The following is a 16,275-nucleotide window of genomic DNA, read 5'->3' on the forward strand; positions in this document are numbered from 1 at the left end:
CATTGATACCATTTGGCCTGATCCTGCTCTCATTACACTAGTGCAAATGCAGAGGAGTAACCGTAAAGTCAATTGAGTTACACCGTTGTGAAAGCAGTGTGAGAGCAGTAACTAGAATATTAATATTGAGAGGGAAGATTGCAGATCTCTTGACATAATTCCAGCCTGTAATATTTTCTTTTAAAGTAAACCCTTTAAAGACTTTTCCCCGGATGCCTTCATGGGGGCGGATGTTCGCAAAAGAAGAAATTTATGCCAGGCCTATCTTTACTACATGGCTGGAGGGTGTCTGCTGAGAACTTGCTCCGTTTCTTGAGTTGGGCTTTGGCTACACTTGCAGCTGTACAGCGCTGTGAGGTAAACCTGTCTTCGTACAGCTGAGTAGGGAAAAGCGCTGCAGTCTGTCCACACTGACAGCTGCCAGCGCAGTGGCGTGACCACACTTGTAACAGTTGCAGCTGTGTTGGGAGCAGTGCATCATGGGCAGCTATCCCAGCATTCATATGGCTGCAATGTGCTTTTCAAAACAGGGGTGGGGTGGATTGTGACAGGGATTGTGGGGGGAGAGAGAGTGCTTTTTGGAGCATGTCAGCTCTCTATTTTGCAAGTTCCGAACTCCCGGCCCCCTGCTCATTCGTTTACTCACTCAAAGCAAGCTGCAAATTGTTTGCTTTGCTCTGTGGTACGAGCTTTGAAACCGGCACTTCCGCATTCCTGCAGCCGGTCACAACAACGGAGAGGATTGGCCACTTGACAAGGTGATTAATACAGCCCTGCAAGCGTTTACACTCACACCCGTGAGTCGTAGCCACTCCGCTGCAGCTGTTATTCCTCGCGGAGATGTGGAGTACCTGCAGCGGTGTACCCAGGGAGATACAGCGCTGCAAGTGCCCTGCCAGTGTGGACGGGGAGTGAGTTACAGCGCTGGGGGAGGCTTTGCAGCGCTTTAACTTGCAAGTGTAGCCAAGGGTGTTTTTTGCTAATCCCTTCCCCTCCAGCTCATCTCCAGCAACCTCAGCACATTCCCTGTTTGAACTGCTGGAGTATCTGTTGAACCAGAGGAAAGGTCATCACAGCAGCAGGCACCCCGGATTCTTTGGAAGCATCTGTCAGCTTAAAGAATGAGACACCATAGAGGGGGGAAGGGAATGGCTGTAAACTTAGATGAAGAGTCAAGGACTAATGCAGCCCATAGAGGGAATGGAGTTCAGAATCTGTCTCCGAGAAAGGGAAGCAACAGTGCAAACTCCTGGAAAAATGTCTGTTCTCCACTCCTTGGGCATGGGCAAAGAATGTCCCGGGGGACAAAACTTGCCTCGGCCTCGGTGGTCGTGGAAAAGATGCCTTGGCAGAGGAACCAGTGCAGTTTCATTGGACAGAGAATGAGTAAGATTTAGAGATTTGTTGTAGGTACTGCACATCCCCTACTATGTGGAGGAACAGGGCAGCAATGCACAGTAGGGAGGGCTAAAGGATCCATCACTGTGCGGATTCTTTGGCTTTCTTCCTGAGGCAGAAGGGGTTGTGGCCACATAGAACTACTTGGGCCTAGTTTCTGAAGCAGCTCCATGAAGCAGTTCCACAGTCGCTCTGGAGCCTACGAGGGCGGAGTCCATCAGTGGCAGGAGGGTTTTGAGTCTTGAAGAAGACAGTGGACACCTAAGAGTAAGACCCAGGCCCTAGTCACAACCATGGAACTGAGCACCCCTGTGAACTCCTGGTAATGTTTGGATATCTGGATCCATATCTGAACTTTGTGGCTTGGGTTCATCTCTTCTGCAGACACATTAGAAGGTTGGACTATTCCCAATTCAGCCTTGTGGAGTTTAAAATTTTGTGAGCGTTTTATGGTTTTACTGAAGTTAACTATCCTCATTTTTTTTCTGGTATTTTAATCCATTTTTAAGAGTGATTCAGTTTTAAATACTAAATTGATCTTTCTAATTGATGAGCGGTTGGTGCTATATATTCAGGGTAGGTAAAACTCCCCAAAAGTGAGGCTGGTTCAAGTGGGTATCCTAGGCACTATACTGTGTACGGTGAGACTTTTTTATACAAATTTTTCACTCCTTCCTTTACTTGCTATTTTCACCCCATAGTTTATTCTTTTTGGAAGGCTGACAAGGGCTGATTCATTGTTCCTTGTGCTCCCCCATCTGTCTGGTGTACCTACCTGTTGTCTCTCATTTGTATATGGCCAGTAAACTTTTCAGGTTAGGAACTGTTTCTTTGTTCTGTGTTTGTACAGTGCCTAGCCCAGTGGGGTCCTGGTCCATGACAGAGGCTTCTAGGCACTACTGCTATACAAATAATTAACAAAAATTACCTTCTCTAGGACATCTGGTACTGGCCAGTGTCAGTGGTTTGATTCACTTTTGTTTATTTGTTTGAAGTGACTAATCTGCTACCTTTGCTCTGAGTGAGTGGGTGGAGAGGTTATCTTTGCTTCCAGTGCAATGTCTCCAACCCTTCAATATCGTTTGTTTTTCAGTGAGGCAGATCAAACTGGTGAAAGGCCTGCAGCCGCTGGAAGCCCGTGAAAAGGGGACTGTCACTTTCGAGCTGGAGCTGTCTCATGAGGATGTGGAAGGAAGCTGGATGAAGGATGGCCTGAAACTGAAACCAGGGGAGAACTGCCACATTAGCGTCCTGGGGAAGAAACATTCACTGACATTTTCGTCCCTGAAGCTAGAAGACTCAGGCCTCATCTCCTTCAAGGCAGAAGGCATCCATTCTTCAGGGAGGCTTATAGTAACAGGTATATACCCCTGCAGTCTGGAACTCCGCTTGGGATGTGTTCTTGTAGAATAGACAGTGCATGCCATAGGTTCACTGCCAGTGACACAGTCCATCTGGGCATGTCTTTGATTAGTTGTTAATGCCTGAGGTTTTCAGAGCCGTGCGTGTCAATATTCTGCAGTTCATGGCAAGTGGAGTTCATACCTCGCTTCTGTATTTACTATTGAGATGCACAAGAAAACAGCAGAGAAAGCTGATATAAATATACCCTTTCACACATCCCCACCTATTATTATGTATGATTGATGATTATCTGTTATTAAGTACTGACAATTTGCTTGGTGCTGTCTAAGGTACCAAGTGAAGGCAATCCTTTCCCTTATTGTGCATGGAACTTCTTTCTTGAGCTGGACCCTCCTTTATTCAAATCCCTCCCGAAGACCCGCCTTTTCTCTGTTGCCTACCAGTAACTATCATGGTATAGATGTAGGGTAATTTTATGACTGTCTTTAGTTCTTTATATAGATAATGTATATGTTGTCATTAAAACTGTGTATAATCAGGATGCAGATGATTGCCATTTGTCCACCTTGCTTGCTTGCTTCTTGTCTGTATCTGAATGTCATGGCAGGGTCTTTGTCTTTCTTGTTATTTATACACTGCTTAGCATATTCTGTCTGGTACCAGGAACAAATCATAATTAATAATAATGACCTTATGTACTGAATAAATTAAATATGGGCTGTGAGCCAATGGCAGAATACGCAAAACAATTTTTTTCTTTTCCTGTTTTTTTTTTTTTTTTGCTTACAGGATATAGTAATCACTTAAGATGTATCCTGTTTATTGATTATTCTCTGAGTCTTGTGCTCCTACCAAACCCAATCCTCCTCTTACCGTATTTTCTTTTTTGGCAGAGTTGCCTGTGAAAATAAGCAAGCCTTTGCTCGACATCAAAGCTCCTGAGAAGGATAAGGTGACATTTGAGTGCGAGCTCTCCAGGCCTAATGTGGAGGTCAAGTGGTTTAAGGTACAACATTTAGTAGACAATAACATCTTCATTTCTCTTTTAGGGCCTGATCTAACTTCTTCTGAAGTCAGTGGGCACCTTTCCATTAACTTCAAAAGGATATGGATATGGGCTGTTTCTGTGTAGCTCTGGTTATCCAACATTAATCAAAACTCCCCAGTTTTCTTTGTCTGTTAGCTCGTCCAGTCTACCTTACCTCTGTCTAGAATGTTTACGTACCAGATCTTTAAGGGTGTTTTCATGGAGGTAGTCCCAAATTTCAACTTTTCTGGAATTTACAGTAAACTTTCAGATTTTTGGTGCTTTTATGTAAGGCTTGTTGATGACTATTGGTCCAGTCTCCTGACTCATTTAGCCATGAGGCATGCTGTCAAATTGTTACAGTACAGGACTGGGATCCAGGACTCCTGGGTTCTATTTGCACTCCTGGGCATGTTAGATCACCTCTCCTGGGCCTCAGTTCATCCCGTTGTAAAATGGGGACAATAGTGACAAGTCTCAGAGTGGAGCTGTGAGGCTTAATTATTTACTGTTTATGAAATGCTTTGAGGCCCTTGGATGAGTACACTGTGGTTCTAGTTCCTCAAAGTTTTAAGCACATGCTTAAGTCCATCCCTATTTGGTGATGCATTCACGCATGTGCTTAACTTCAGTCATGTGCTTAAGTCCCATTGACGTAAGTGAGACATAAGCATGTGTATAAAGTTAGGTACGTGTGAATGCTGCACTGAGCCAAGGCTTATATAAGGGTAATAAGCGATTATCCTGTTTTGGTTTTTTCCTTCTAGAACGGATCTGAGCTCCGCCCAAGTAAAAAAGTGACAATTATTTCCCAGGAAATTAAGAGAAGCCTCATTATTCACAAGTGTGACTATGATGACCAAGGAACCTATGTATGCGATGCAGCTGATGACAAGAGTTCCGCTACCCTTATGGTCCATGGTATGTTTGATAGACAGAGGAAATGTTCCCTGTTTTGGAGGTGTATTTGCATTATCTGACAGCCTATCACAAAATGCTTCCTAGGTGATTTCTGCCTCGTTCGGTTTTCTCTTCTGTAGGTACTTTTGCAAGTGCCAACTTTTTCTTCCAGGGCTCATGGCTATTTATCATTTTCCTTATTCTGTTAAACTTTGTTTATTGATTTTTATAATGACCAACAAATTATGACGAACGATTGGCAAGAGACCAGATACAGTATGGCTTGGTAGACTGCCATGGTCAAATGGTTAGAACTCCCAAGTTTTAGTTCAGACTCTACCATTGATTCAGTGAGTCTTTGCCAGAGTCAGAAGTGGATACAACTAAGCTGGGGTCACAGTATTTGTTCCACTTTAAGCTACAAATGCTAAGATGGGAAAATAAAATCTCATACTTCATTAGCTTAGCTTACTGCCATAGGTGTCAAGACCGGATTTTGTCCTCTGTGTACAGCAGTGCACAACTGCTGAGGATTGATAGAATTTCTCATCTTCCTCTGAAGTTTCAGGTATTAGCAGTGCTGAAGGAGGTTTTTGAACTGTGTGGAGTAGCGGTCTGGGCTATAATCGGTCATATGAAAATATAACATAACAGCCCTTTTTTGTTTCCAGTTCCATGTTGCCATTCGGCAGCCACTCAGGTCAAGTTGCAGAGATGGTTTTAGAAAATGTCCCATTCCTGCTCTCCCTTTCTTCTTGAGTTAGAGCTTTGGATTTGTTGCTTTTTGGAGGCTGATTCGTTTACATATACACATAGACATATCATCACAGGCAATTCTGAGATTAATGCAGGCTGTGTGAGGTACTTCCCTTTGGGTAGTGAAAGGCTCTGATAAAATCGACAGGGGTAGATTCAGAGCTGGTGTAAATGATTGCAACTCCACTCATGTCAATGGAATTGGGCAGGTGCTTACAGAAGAGACCTGATTCTGATTTCACTGGACTGTAACACAGAAGTGACGTCATGAAGTTACAGGAACACCTGTTGTTGGAAAGCCTGCGTAGCTGACTTTAGAACTAGGCTTCAGGGCTTAATTTGGGCTAAAGAGTTCCACTGACGGTGACCTCTCTGAGTGGAAATGATGTTTTTTATTGTGGTTGTGAAACACAAACAGGGGCTGTGGCCAGCCACAAAGAGGACGGTGCAAAGACAGAGCTGCCTGTGCTCTCTCCCAATGCTGGAACTTGCTGTGTGTTAGTCCAGTCCCCTGGCATAACTTAGGTTGCTCTAACTTGTATTGGCTGTCATTGGCCCACAGGGGCTGTTCTGGGGGCCGTGGATCGCCGGGGTTTAGGGAAGCCCTGTCCATGCCAGTTTCACTGGACCACACCCATTGCAGTAGCTGCAGAAAGGGGGTGGTGAAGGAGCTATTACATTGGCTCTGCACTGCTGGAGGATTCCCCATCACCCCCATACTGAGTTGGATCATTCCATAGTTGACTCTGCCATGTTCAGGGATGCTTTATACTAGCAGTGCAAAACAGCCACAGCACAGCCAGGAGCAGGGCCTGTGTATTTAGCAAGTGATTGGTTAAGACATCCCTTGGCATGGTATAAGTTTCCTCAGCTTGCTCCACTAATGCTTGACTTAACTCTGACTGTCAAGGAGAACCATCTTAAAGGTTGACACTTAGTTGATTAAGTTTTCTCGGTAGATGAATCCTAGGCTCCTCCTGAGAGTATTAATCATGACAAATTACCTATGATCATGTGAACTTTCCAGCGGTTGTTTCCGAGCGGGGAATAGATTGAGGTGGCTGATAGAAGCCCGTCTATTACGGTATCTTTAAAATAAAACACTTTGAGGAATTCTCAGTGGCCAGGGCAGATTGGAAAAGGCCTCAGATGAATCATATTTAACTGGCCAAATCATACTTAAGGGCCAAAATTTGCTTTAGGACCAAATTTTATCCTATTATATGCAAAATGTTACCCTAGGAGTGCACAGCTACTTTTATGAAGTCATTGGTAATTCAACAGATACGTACAAGGCTAAAATGTGTCTATTATGCTGTGGAAGGATTTGTACAGAGGAAGGCAGGCAAGTGTGGATTAAAACACAAGCTATAATCACATTTTTTCAAGGGGGACTTTGTGAAAAATAAATCAACTTCATAAAGTTATGGAGGAACCAAATATAAACATGTCTCTGTGATCCCATAGCCCGAGATATCAAGATTATTAAACCACTGGAAGATGTGGAAGTGAATGAAAAGGAGAGTGCATCTTTCACCTGTGAGATCTCACATGATGAAGTCCAAACCCAGTGGTACAAAAACGACAACAAACTGAGGGCTGGAGACAACATTAAGATGCGTCAAGAAGGTAGGGTGCAAAAGTAGGGTGTTGCACGCCGTATTGTTAATGGGTATGTGGCAGAGAAAACTGGGAAGAGGAGCAGAAGGTGTTGTGCTTTGAGCACAGAGAGCTGACTCCTGGAATCTACTTGAGAAGTTACAACTTGTAGTATGTCCTACTGTTCTAGTGCCATTGTCAACTGCAAGTAGGACTGGAATTGCAGTGTAGTGGCAACAGGACCCGCTTTCATGAAGGGGGATGTGAGTATAGATCACTTGCCTTCACGGCACTCCAAGGCAGGAGCAATGCACTTGGTTCCTTGAGGGAGTGAGCCGTTGCCTAGCGTTGATTGACGCTGGAAGCAGCTGTGTCCAATCTTCTCCAGCTAGGGTGCCTATCGCTATGCAAGAGGGGCTTTCAGTTTCTTGAGATAGAAAAAGGGAAAATGTATGGACGTGTGAGAGAGACACTCCAAAGGAGTCCAACCACCCCCAGAATTAAATAATTCTAAGTACAGTTCAGTCCCTCAAAGGCACAAGGATTTGGGTTGGAGTTAGTGTGTGTGATAATGTACCTGTGTCTGCCTATCCATATTCAAGACGGAAATTCAGAACAGGGGAGCCATTACAGTCCTACAGGGAGTCAACTTTACTTTTCTAACAACTACAGGAACTTCCTGTGACTTGGGGTCAGATTCACCACTGTCAAAAGTGGCTATCGGTCTGTTAGAGCTAATAGAATAGTGCCTGCTTATACCAGCAGCATTTAGGCTCAGAAGATAAAACCATCTTCTCACAGCGGGTTATGTATGCTTGTGTTTTTATTCACAGGAAAGACCTATGCATTAGTTTACAAAAGTGTCCATGTGGAAGATGCTGCGGAGATCAAATTTGTAGCAGAAAAGGCAGAATCTCGAGCGCAACTTAGAGTTAAAGGTAAGTCTAACAGTAATGACAGCATTGTTAAAACAGTTTTTTGTAATAAAGTAACCAGCTCCCATTGACTTCAGTGGGAACAGTGCGAAACTGCCGCTTAGCACTTCTGAAAATCCCAGCCTAGCTACATTGAAATGAACAGGAAAAAACGTAACACCACTGTCTGGGTTTCCCTGTACAAAGAATCAACCTTCTTGTTGGGTATTTACCTTTGCTAAATACGATACAAGTCTTCCTCTCGATACAGACAATTTTTTAATTCCTATTTTTAGACGAAAAGAGCCATGTTTAGATTTTGGGGGGAAATGTTCTTTTCTTTTAAGAAGACATCCCCATTTCTGTCTTGTGAGCATTGTCCCTTGCTGCCTTACACTTAAGTTGTGTGACAATGTGTCAGGCTGGGCAGCTGCAAGAGGGTAGTCCTATTGGGTACCGGGAAGTGGGCGGGCACAAGGGGAGGAGCCACTGGGCCCGGGATTCAAATAAATACGGGGGACAACAAAACCAAAAATAAGGACAGGCATGAAGGTCAAAGGGTCATAAGTAGGGAATCTGAAAGGGACACCGAACAGAGAACCCTGGACAGCACCCTCTGCTCCTTGAGGGTGTCAAGCGAGCCAGTGGACGCTGCCCAGGGGATCTCTGCCCAGATACGTGAACGGAGAGAGGAATGGAAATAGGCCCCACAGTTGCAGAGCACCCCCTGGGCCAACATCCTGTCCTGGGGGTTAGAGAGGTCCACTTTGGCCATCACTAGGAGGAGGTTGATGGGGAGGTGTCGCGACTTTGTGGGGCCATGGTATGTGCGTAGATAAGAAGGTGAGGGGGGAAGTGCAGCCAGAACCATAAAAATAGGTTCAGGAGAAGCCGGAAGAGGGGCTGCAACCCTGTGCACTCAAGATAAGCGTGCGCCAGGATCTCCCTCATGCCGCAAAAGGAACAGGCATCTGGGATAGGAGTGAACCGCGCCAGATACATGCCCATCCTCATGACGCCATGAAGGAGCCACCAACTAATATCCCCAGTGGGCCATGGGACCAACGTGGAATACAGAGTGGCTCATCAGGGTTCCTCACCCTCAACAAGTGGCAATAGGTCCCGCCACTTAGTATTGGGGCAGGACACGAGGGTGAGGAAATGGAGAGTATAGAGCACGAGCGTGTACAGATGTGCCCTTGGCGCAGTTCAGAAGCAAACTGGCTGCAGGTTGTGCAGCCGGCTCGCGGTATGCGGGGGGTGGCTAAGGGAGCTCATGGGGCATGGGCCCGATGGAAAGATCCAGAGGGCCCGGGGCGAGGGATGGGCAGGGAACACCCTCCCACAGGACCTGCTTAAAGTAAACCTGAGAGATGAGCAACAAGGCTGCCCTCACCTCCTGAAGTATGTGCAGGGGAGTTCAAAGGGTGGAGAGCCCCAGGCACTGAACAAGCACCAGGGGATGCATCCTCTCTCTCCGGTCGTAGTCTAGGAGGTCTGCGATTCTGGTAAGTCCTGCCAGGACCAACCTCTGGCGCATCGAGGGGGATGCAGGAGGGTGGTGGAAGGCAGGTAGGTTAGCCCTAGAATGCCAAAGGCCCTTTTCCCTATAAGCTAAGAAGGGGTTACCTCAGGTCAATTAGAGACGCCTGACTCTGATTAAGGGCTGCCTGAGGCCTTTAAAACCCCCTCCTCTGGTGAGAGGAGGTGGAGGAGAGACAAGTTGCTGCAGAGCTAGTGGCAGCAGGGAGATGGGCTTCTCCAGGGTGAGAGGCTCTCTCCTCCCGGCAAGGGAAACCACCAAAGCTGAGTGCCTGTTTAGGGGAAGGACTGACTCCCCAGGGCCAAAAACAGGACAGCACCCTCCCAGCGAGAGGGCAGGGAAAGGGATCCCCCTTTGTTTTGTGTTTTTAAGTTGATTTCTTTTTCTTGTTTGGTGGAGGAGCACTCCTTGGGCCTGCCCAGAGGCCTACCTTGAAAATACTGACAAGTAAACACAGAGGGGGAAGACAAACACTGTCCAGCGTGGGGCTGATTTACCCCAGGCCCTAACACCGCCAGAGGGGGAAGTGCTAAGTCCGGCAAGACAGAGGAGGCCCCTTGCCACAGTTGTATAGAGAATTTTTGTGTCTAATTTAAAAGGCACATTCTGAGGGAGAAGGAAGGGTGGCCTCGTAGTTAATAATAATAATAATATATGGAGATATACCTATCTCCTAGAGCTGGAAGGGACCCCGAAAGGTCATTGAGTCCAGCCCCCTGCCTTCACTAGCAGGACCAAGTACTGATTTTGCCCTAGATCCCTAAGGGACCCCCTCAAGGATTTAACTCACAATCCTGGGTTTAGCAGGCCAATGCGCAAACCACTGAGCTATCCCTCCCCCCACTGCACTGGGACTAAGGACTAATGCACTGCACTGGGACTAAGGAAATCTGGATTCAGTTCCCACCTCTGCCACCGACGCCCTGCACAGCCTTGGGCAAGGTATTTAGCCTCTGTGTACTTCAGTTCCCCATCGGTATAATGGGGATAATAATACTTCCTTTCTCCAACTCTTTTTCTTATGGTGTGTGCAGTGGGGTCCCAATCATTTCCAAATAATTTTTGATAATGAAGGAAATGTTACTAATGTGTTTCATCTGGCAATTAATTGATCTTTGATTATTAGCAGGTAAATATGCCCAATGGTCTGTGAAAGCTTAAAGTCTATGAGTCTACAACCACACAGTTTGTTTTTTATTCCTCCTCCTTAGAACTGCCTGTAAAATTTGTGAAGCCTCTGCGCGATAAGATTGCTATTGAGAAGCACCGGGGTGTCCTGGAATGCCAGGTGTCTCGCCCTACTGCCAAGGTTAAGTGGTATAAGAAGAACGTTGAGATTCTTCCCAGCCAGAAATATGAGCTGGTGAGTGACGGTGTCTATAGGAAACTCCTCATCAACGACGCCGAGTTTCAGGATGAGGACGTTTACACATGTGATGCTACTGATGACACAAGCACTGCTCATTTCTACGTTGAAGGTACTGGGCAATTTTCTTTCGATTTATTGGAGGGAGAGTGGATAGTTCCAGAAAGTATTTGAAATGTAATCTACAAATGTAACTTAAAAAATGATGAAATGCTAGTTATTTCTGCAACCCGTTGGCATTGCTTTCCCCTAGGATTTTGGGGAAAGGCGCATCCAGGAATATGAACTTGTGATCTATCCTTCCCAAGGAAGTGGTAGAATCCCCATTCTAGAGACCTTTACAATTAGAGTGGAGAAAGCCTATTGTAGGGAATAATTCTGCTTTTGCAGTGGGATTTAAAATAAATAAAAAAAATAAAATAATGGAGATATCCTATCTCCTAGAACTGGAAAGGACCTTGAAAGGTCATTGAGTCCAGCCCCCTGCCTTCACTAGCAGGACCAAGTACTGATTTCACCCCAGATCTCTAAGTGGCCCCCTCAAGGATTGAACTCACAACCTTGGGTTTAGCAGGCCAATGCTCAAACCACTGAGCTATCCCTCCCCCCAAACTAGATGCCTGACATGTTTCCCATCACTGATGTCTTTAATTCTGTGAACCTTCTATTTTGGTTTATATTTCTTGGTTTCTGATGACTGAACAGAAAGGATGGTCTTGTGGTTAAGGAGTAGGACTGCAAGCCAGGAGACCTAGACTCTCTTCTGGCTTTTGTCACAGGCTCGCTGTCTGACCATTCACCAGTCGCATGTTTTGCCATATATAAAAAGGAACCAATAATATGTACCTACCTGACAGTTCTGTGAGGCTTAATTCACTAATGTGTGTTCACCTTCTTGACCTCTCTGGGCATGAAGTATTATAATTAATATGAAAAAGTCTATTCCTAAATACATGGTCTAACAGCATTTCTCAAACTGGGGTCCACAAGGTTACTCCAGGAGGTCCGTAGGCCCCGCTGATCAACTCCTCCTCCTCCCTCCCAGCGCCTCCTGTGCACCAGGGAACAGCTGTTCAGCGGCATTCAGGAGGCACAGGGAGGAGCGGGGACAGGGCGCGTTTCGGGGAAGGGGTGGAATCGTGTCCGGGGCTGCTGGCCCAACTGATCAACTCCTCCTCCTTCCCCCAGTGCCTCCTGCATGCCACAGAACAGCTGTTCCCCAGTGTGCAGGAGATGCTGAGCGGGAGGGGGAGGAGTGGGGATGGGGCGCACTCGGGGGCGGGGGGGTCCCCTTGGGTTGCTAAAGTTTTGAGAACCGCTGGTCTAACATCTTCCTCTTCTTGCTTTCTACCCTCATCCCAGAGCAATCCATTAATATTATAAAAGAGTTAAGTGATGTGGATGTGACAGAGCCCACAGAAGCCAAGTTTGAATGCGAGATCTCCATTCCATCGGTGAAGCCCCCGAAATGGTCTCTGGGTGGAGAGGTCTTACAGACTGGCAGAAACATTACTATAGAGCAAGAAGGCACCATCCATCGGCTGATTCTCTGGAAGACCAATTCTGACATGACAGGCACCGTTCAGTTTGCAATTGGCAAATCAAAATCCACAGCAAACCTGCTTGTAAGAGGTAATTTGATGTGCCCTGGATGTGAGAATTAATTAGAGCATGGCCCAGACTCCTTCAGAACCTTCTCCCACTCACCCAAAAGTAATATCAGCCTAACTTGCAACTGTTTTCTGTATAGTCTCCATCACTTGGAGTCTTTAAACTAAGATGTCTTTCTACAAGATATGCTGGAGTTCAACCACAAGTTATTAGGCTAATGCAGGAATCAGTGAGTGAAATTATATTTGTTAGTCTCTAAGGTGCCACAAGTACTCCTGTTCTTTTTGAAATTATATTGTCTATGTTACCCAGGAGGTCAGATTAGATGATCACAAGGGAACCTCTGGCCTTAAAATCTATGACTCTAAAACCAGGACAGTCACAGTAAGATCCCATAAGAACAAAAAAGCTGACATTCTGATTCATACCATGGACCGGCTTGCCCAGTATCCTGTCTCCTACAGTGGCCCATACCAGAACTTCAGAGGAACTGTACAGAACAGGGCCACTATGGAGTGATCCACCCCTTTCTTCCACGCTCAGCTTCTGGTAGTCTATACCCTCTATACTTTCTGCTTTGGGTCAGGGTCAGCAATAAAGAAATACTAAGAGAGGCTGTTCCCAATGTGTTTTTACTCACCCAAGCACAGAAAAAGGCTGAAACCTTCCAGTAAAGCCTCTTGCAGGTTTCCAGGCCCATTTGTAGAACGGAAAGGTTTCAGTAGGAAGGCCAGAAGAGGTATGGTATAGGATTTGATCCAAACCCTATTAAAGTCAGTGGGAGCCCTTTCATTTACTTTAGTGGGCTTTGGATCAGGCCCATCGTACTTTTAATACAGGACTGGGTATCAGCAACCCTTGAGTTCTAATTCTGACTGAACTTCTCTGAGGTCATGGGCAAGACCCCCCCTACCTCAGCTTCCCTAGCTGATGGTACTACTTCAGTAACTCACGTGGATGCTGTTCAGCTTAATTTGACGATGTTTGTAAAGTGCTTTGAAAATGAAATGTGTGGTGTGCCAGAAGAGCTGAATATAATTTAGGTAAGCTTGGTGAGAGCAGCCGCGTTTTTGTAGATTCTAGTTGAGTAAAAGCTCCCAGTCTTTTGAACTTCATTTTTCCATATGCTAGATATCCTGGGCTCAATCCTGAAGTCCCCACTCAGCCCTTGTTTAGACAAAATCCTCATTAAGAATTTTGCTGAGTAATAAACAAGGCATCAACACTTTCAAGCTTTGGCCCTGCATTTGGTATCCTGCATTTGGTATCCTGCATTTGGTCGTAAATATACAACAATCCCTTTGGGAATCATAGCATCGGCAGAAATTCCTGGTGTAAATCATGCTACCCTTCATATCTTTCAGGTTGCCCCTTGGCAAGTCAAACCTCTAATAGAAATTAAGAGTGCTCCTTGTATTAACTGAAGTTGATTACAGATCAAATTGCACCTCTTTTTTCAGATTGTTCTTATCTGTTCCTCCTTCACAACCCTCTTTTACAGATATTAACGTGCAGATTACCAGAAAGTTGGAGGATAAGACTGCCTTAGAACGCCATTCAGTCGTGCTGTCCTGTGATTTTAGGCCTTCTCCAAAGGTCGTAGAGTGGTTCAAGGGCCACACCCTCATTGAGCCCTCTGAAAAATACAAACCCAAGTGGGAGAATCACACAGCAGAACTCAAAATTCTGAAACTGACACCTGAAGATTCCGGCACATACAAGTGCCGAGCAGGAAATGCAGAAACCAAAGCCACGCTGACAGTGGAAGGTATGTGGTGTGCTTTCTCATTTGCCCAGCACATATCTGTATGGTTTGATATGCACCTTTGGCTTTGCAGATTCTCTGCTTGGTTTCTTTTGTTGACTACAGTGAAATTCTCACTTTCTCCTCTGCAAGTTTAATATGTAAATAATCATTAGTGAAAAGTGCAGTTTTTCAAAATCATTATAGTGCGTCTTAATGGTGCTGTGTTGATAGTCCAGCAGACAGAAGTATCCATAAACAGGAAAATCATGTACAGGAGCAGTGCCTGTGCAATGCTCTGGCAGAATTCATGTGATCATGTCTTTCTAGTGGCTAGTCTGAGGGACTAGAGTAGTCTGATACTTGCAGCTAAGAAGTCTCTTTTAATTCAAGTCCCAGAGACTTGGTTTTGGGCACTGATGGTCCTGGGCTTTATCCCAATGACCAGTGCAGTGTCTGTTTATATGTGCCATAGGTTCATTATTCAAGAAGTACAGGCTGTGGAGACAGAGTGGCTAAACTGGAGGAGCTACGGGAGACAGAGGTAGGTAGATGAGACTTTTCGGGACACAGTAGTGCAGTCCCGTACTCAGTCTAACAGCTTCAGTGCTGTGGAGGAGGAGGAAAGTCTCAGGGAAGGAGAACATCAAGCTGGAGTGGAGGGAAATTATCCCATAGTTGGGACCCTCCTTCCAGATGATGTCGTGGTATCCTCTCACACTGAGGATACCCCTGGCGGGGCAGCTCTTAGGAAGAGAGAGGTAATAGTAATGGGGGATTTGGTTATTAGAAATATAGATAGTTGGGTTTGTGGTGACTGGAGAACTGCATGATGAATTGCCACTGGACAATGGAGGTGCTAAAGGAGCACTCAAGAAGACAAGCCCGTTGCGGAGAAGCTAAATGAATTCTTTGCATGAGTCTTCATTGCAGAGGAGGTGGGGAGATTCCCATACCTGAGACATTTTTTTTAGGTGACAGATCTGAGGAACTGTCCCAGATTTGAGATGTCAGTAGAGGAGGTTTTGGAACAAATTGATAAACTGAACAGTAATAAGTCACCAGGACCAGATGGTATTTACCCAAGAGTTCTGAAGGAACTGAAATATAAAATTGCAGAACTACTAACTGTGGTATGTAACCTATAGCTTAAATCAGCCTCGGTACCAGATAACGGCAGGATAGCAAATGTAACACCGATTTTTTAAAAAGGCTGTAGAGGCGATCCTGACAATTTACAGGCTGGTAAGCCCAACTTCAGTACCCAGGCAAATTAGTTGAAACTATAGTAAAGAACAGAAATATCAGACACACAGATGAATACAATATGTTGGAAAAGAGTCGACATGGCATTTGTAAAGGGAAATCATGCCTCACTAATCTGTTAGAATTCTTTGAGGGGGTCAACAAACATGTGGACAAGGATGATCTAGTAGATAAACTATACTAGGATTTTCAGAAAGCCTTTGACAAGGTCCCTCACCAAATGCTCTTAAGCAAAGTAAGGAGCCATAGGTTAAGAGAGAAAGTCATCTAGTTGATCGTTAACTAGTTTAAAGATTGGAAACAAAGGGTAGGAATAAACTGTCAGTTTTCACAGTGGAAAGAGGTAAATAGTGGGGTCCCCCAAGGATCTCTAGGGGACCAGTGCTGTGCAACATATTCACAAATGATGTGGAAAAAGGGGTAAACAGTGAGGTGGCAAAGCAGATGGTACAAAATTACTCAGGATGGTTAAGTCTGAAGCTCACTGGAAAGAGTTACAAAGGGGTTTCTCAATCTGGGTGACTGAGCAACAAAATGGCAGATGGAATTCAGTGTTGATAAATGCAAAGTAATGCACATTGGAAAACATAATCCTAACTATACATCCAAAATTATGGGGTCTAAACTAGCTGTTACCACTCAAGAGAGAGATCTTGGAGTCATTGTGGATAGTTCTCTGAAAACATCTGCTCAATATTTAACAGCAGTCAAAAAAGCTAACAGAATATGAGGAATGAGTAGGAAATGAATAGATAATAAGACAGAAAATATCATAATGCCACTATA

At 45.2% G+C, this 16,275-nt stretch overlaps 1 protein-coding gene across 20 annotated transcripts in view; it reads left to right on the forward strand.

Moving 5' to 3' along the window:
- OBSCN (obscurin, cytoskeletal calmodulin and titin-interacting RhoGEF) overlaps window positions 1-16,275 on the forward strand; it is a 296,265-nt gene that overhangs the window by 93,964 nt on the left and 186,026 nt on the right. For all 20 annotated transcript variants that reach the window (XM_034759817.1, XM_034759797.1, XM_034759802.1 and 17 more), the window contains 8 exons: window positions 2,492-2,758; window positions 3,657-3,769; window positions 4,558-4,711; window positions 6,914-7,075; window positions 7,879-7,983; window positions 10,714-10,980; window positions 12,231-12,500; window positions 13,981-14,247. In XM_034759817.1, the coding sequence (XP_034615708.1) occupies window positions 2,492-2,758; window positions 3,657-3,769; window positions 4,558-4,711; window positions 6,914-7,075; window positions 7,879-7,983; window positions 10,714-10,980; window positions 12,231-12,500; window positions 13,981-14,247 (1,605 nt within the window). The remainder of the gene's footprint in view (window positions 1-2,491; window positions 2,759-3,656; window positions 3,770-4,557; window positions 4,712-6,913; window positions 7,076-7,878; window positions 7,984-10,713; window positions 10,981-12,230; window positions 12,501-13,980; window positions 14,248-16,275) is intronic.

The sequence above is a fragment of the Trachemys scripta genome, chromosome 2 (genome assembly GCF_013100865.1).
Source record: "Trachemys scripta elegans isolate TJP31775 chromosome 2, CAS_Tse_1.0, whole genome shotgun sequence".
Classification (NCBI taxonomy): Eukaryota; Metazoa; Chordata; order Testudines; family Emydidae; genus Trachemys; species Trachemys scripta.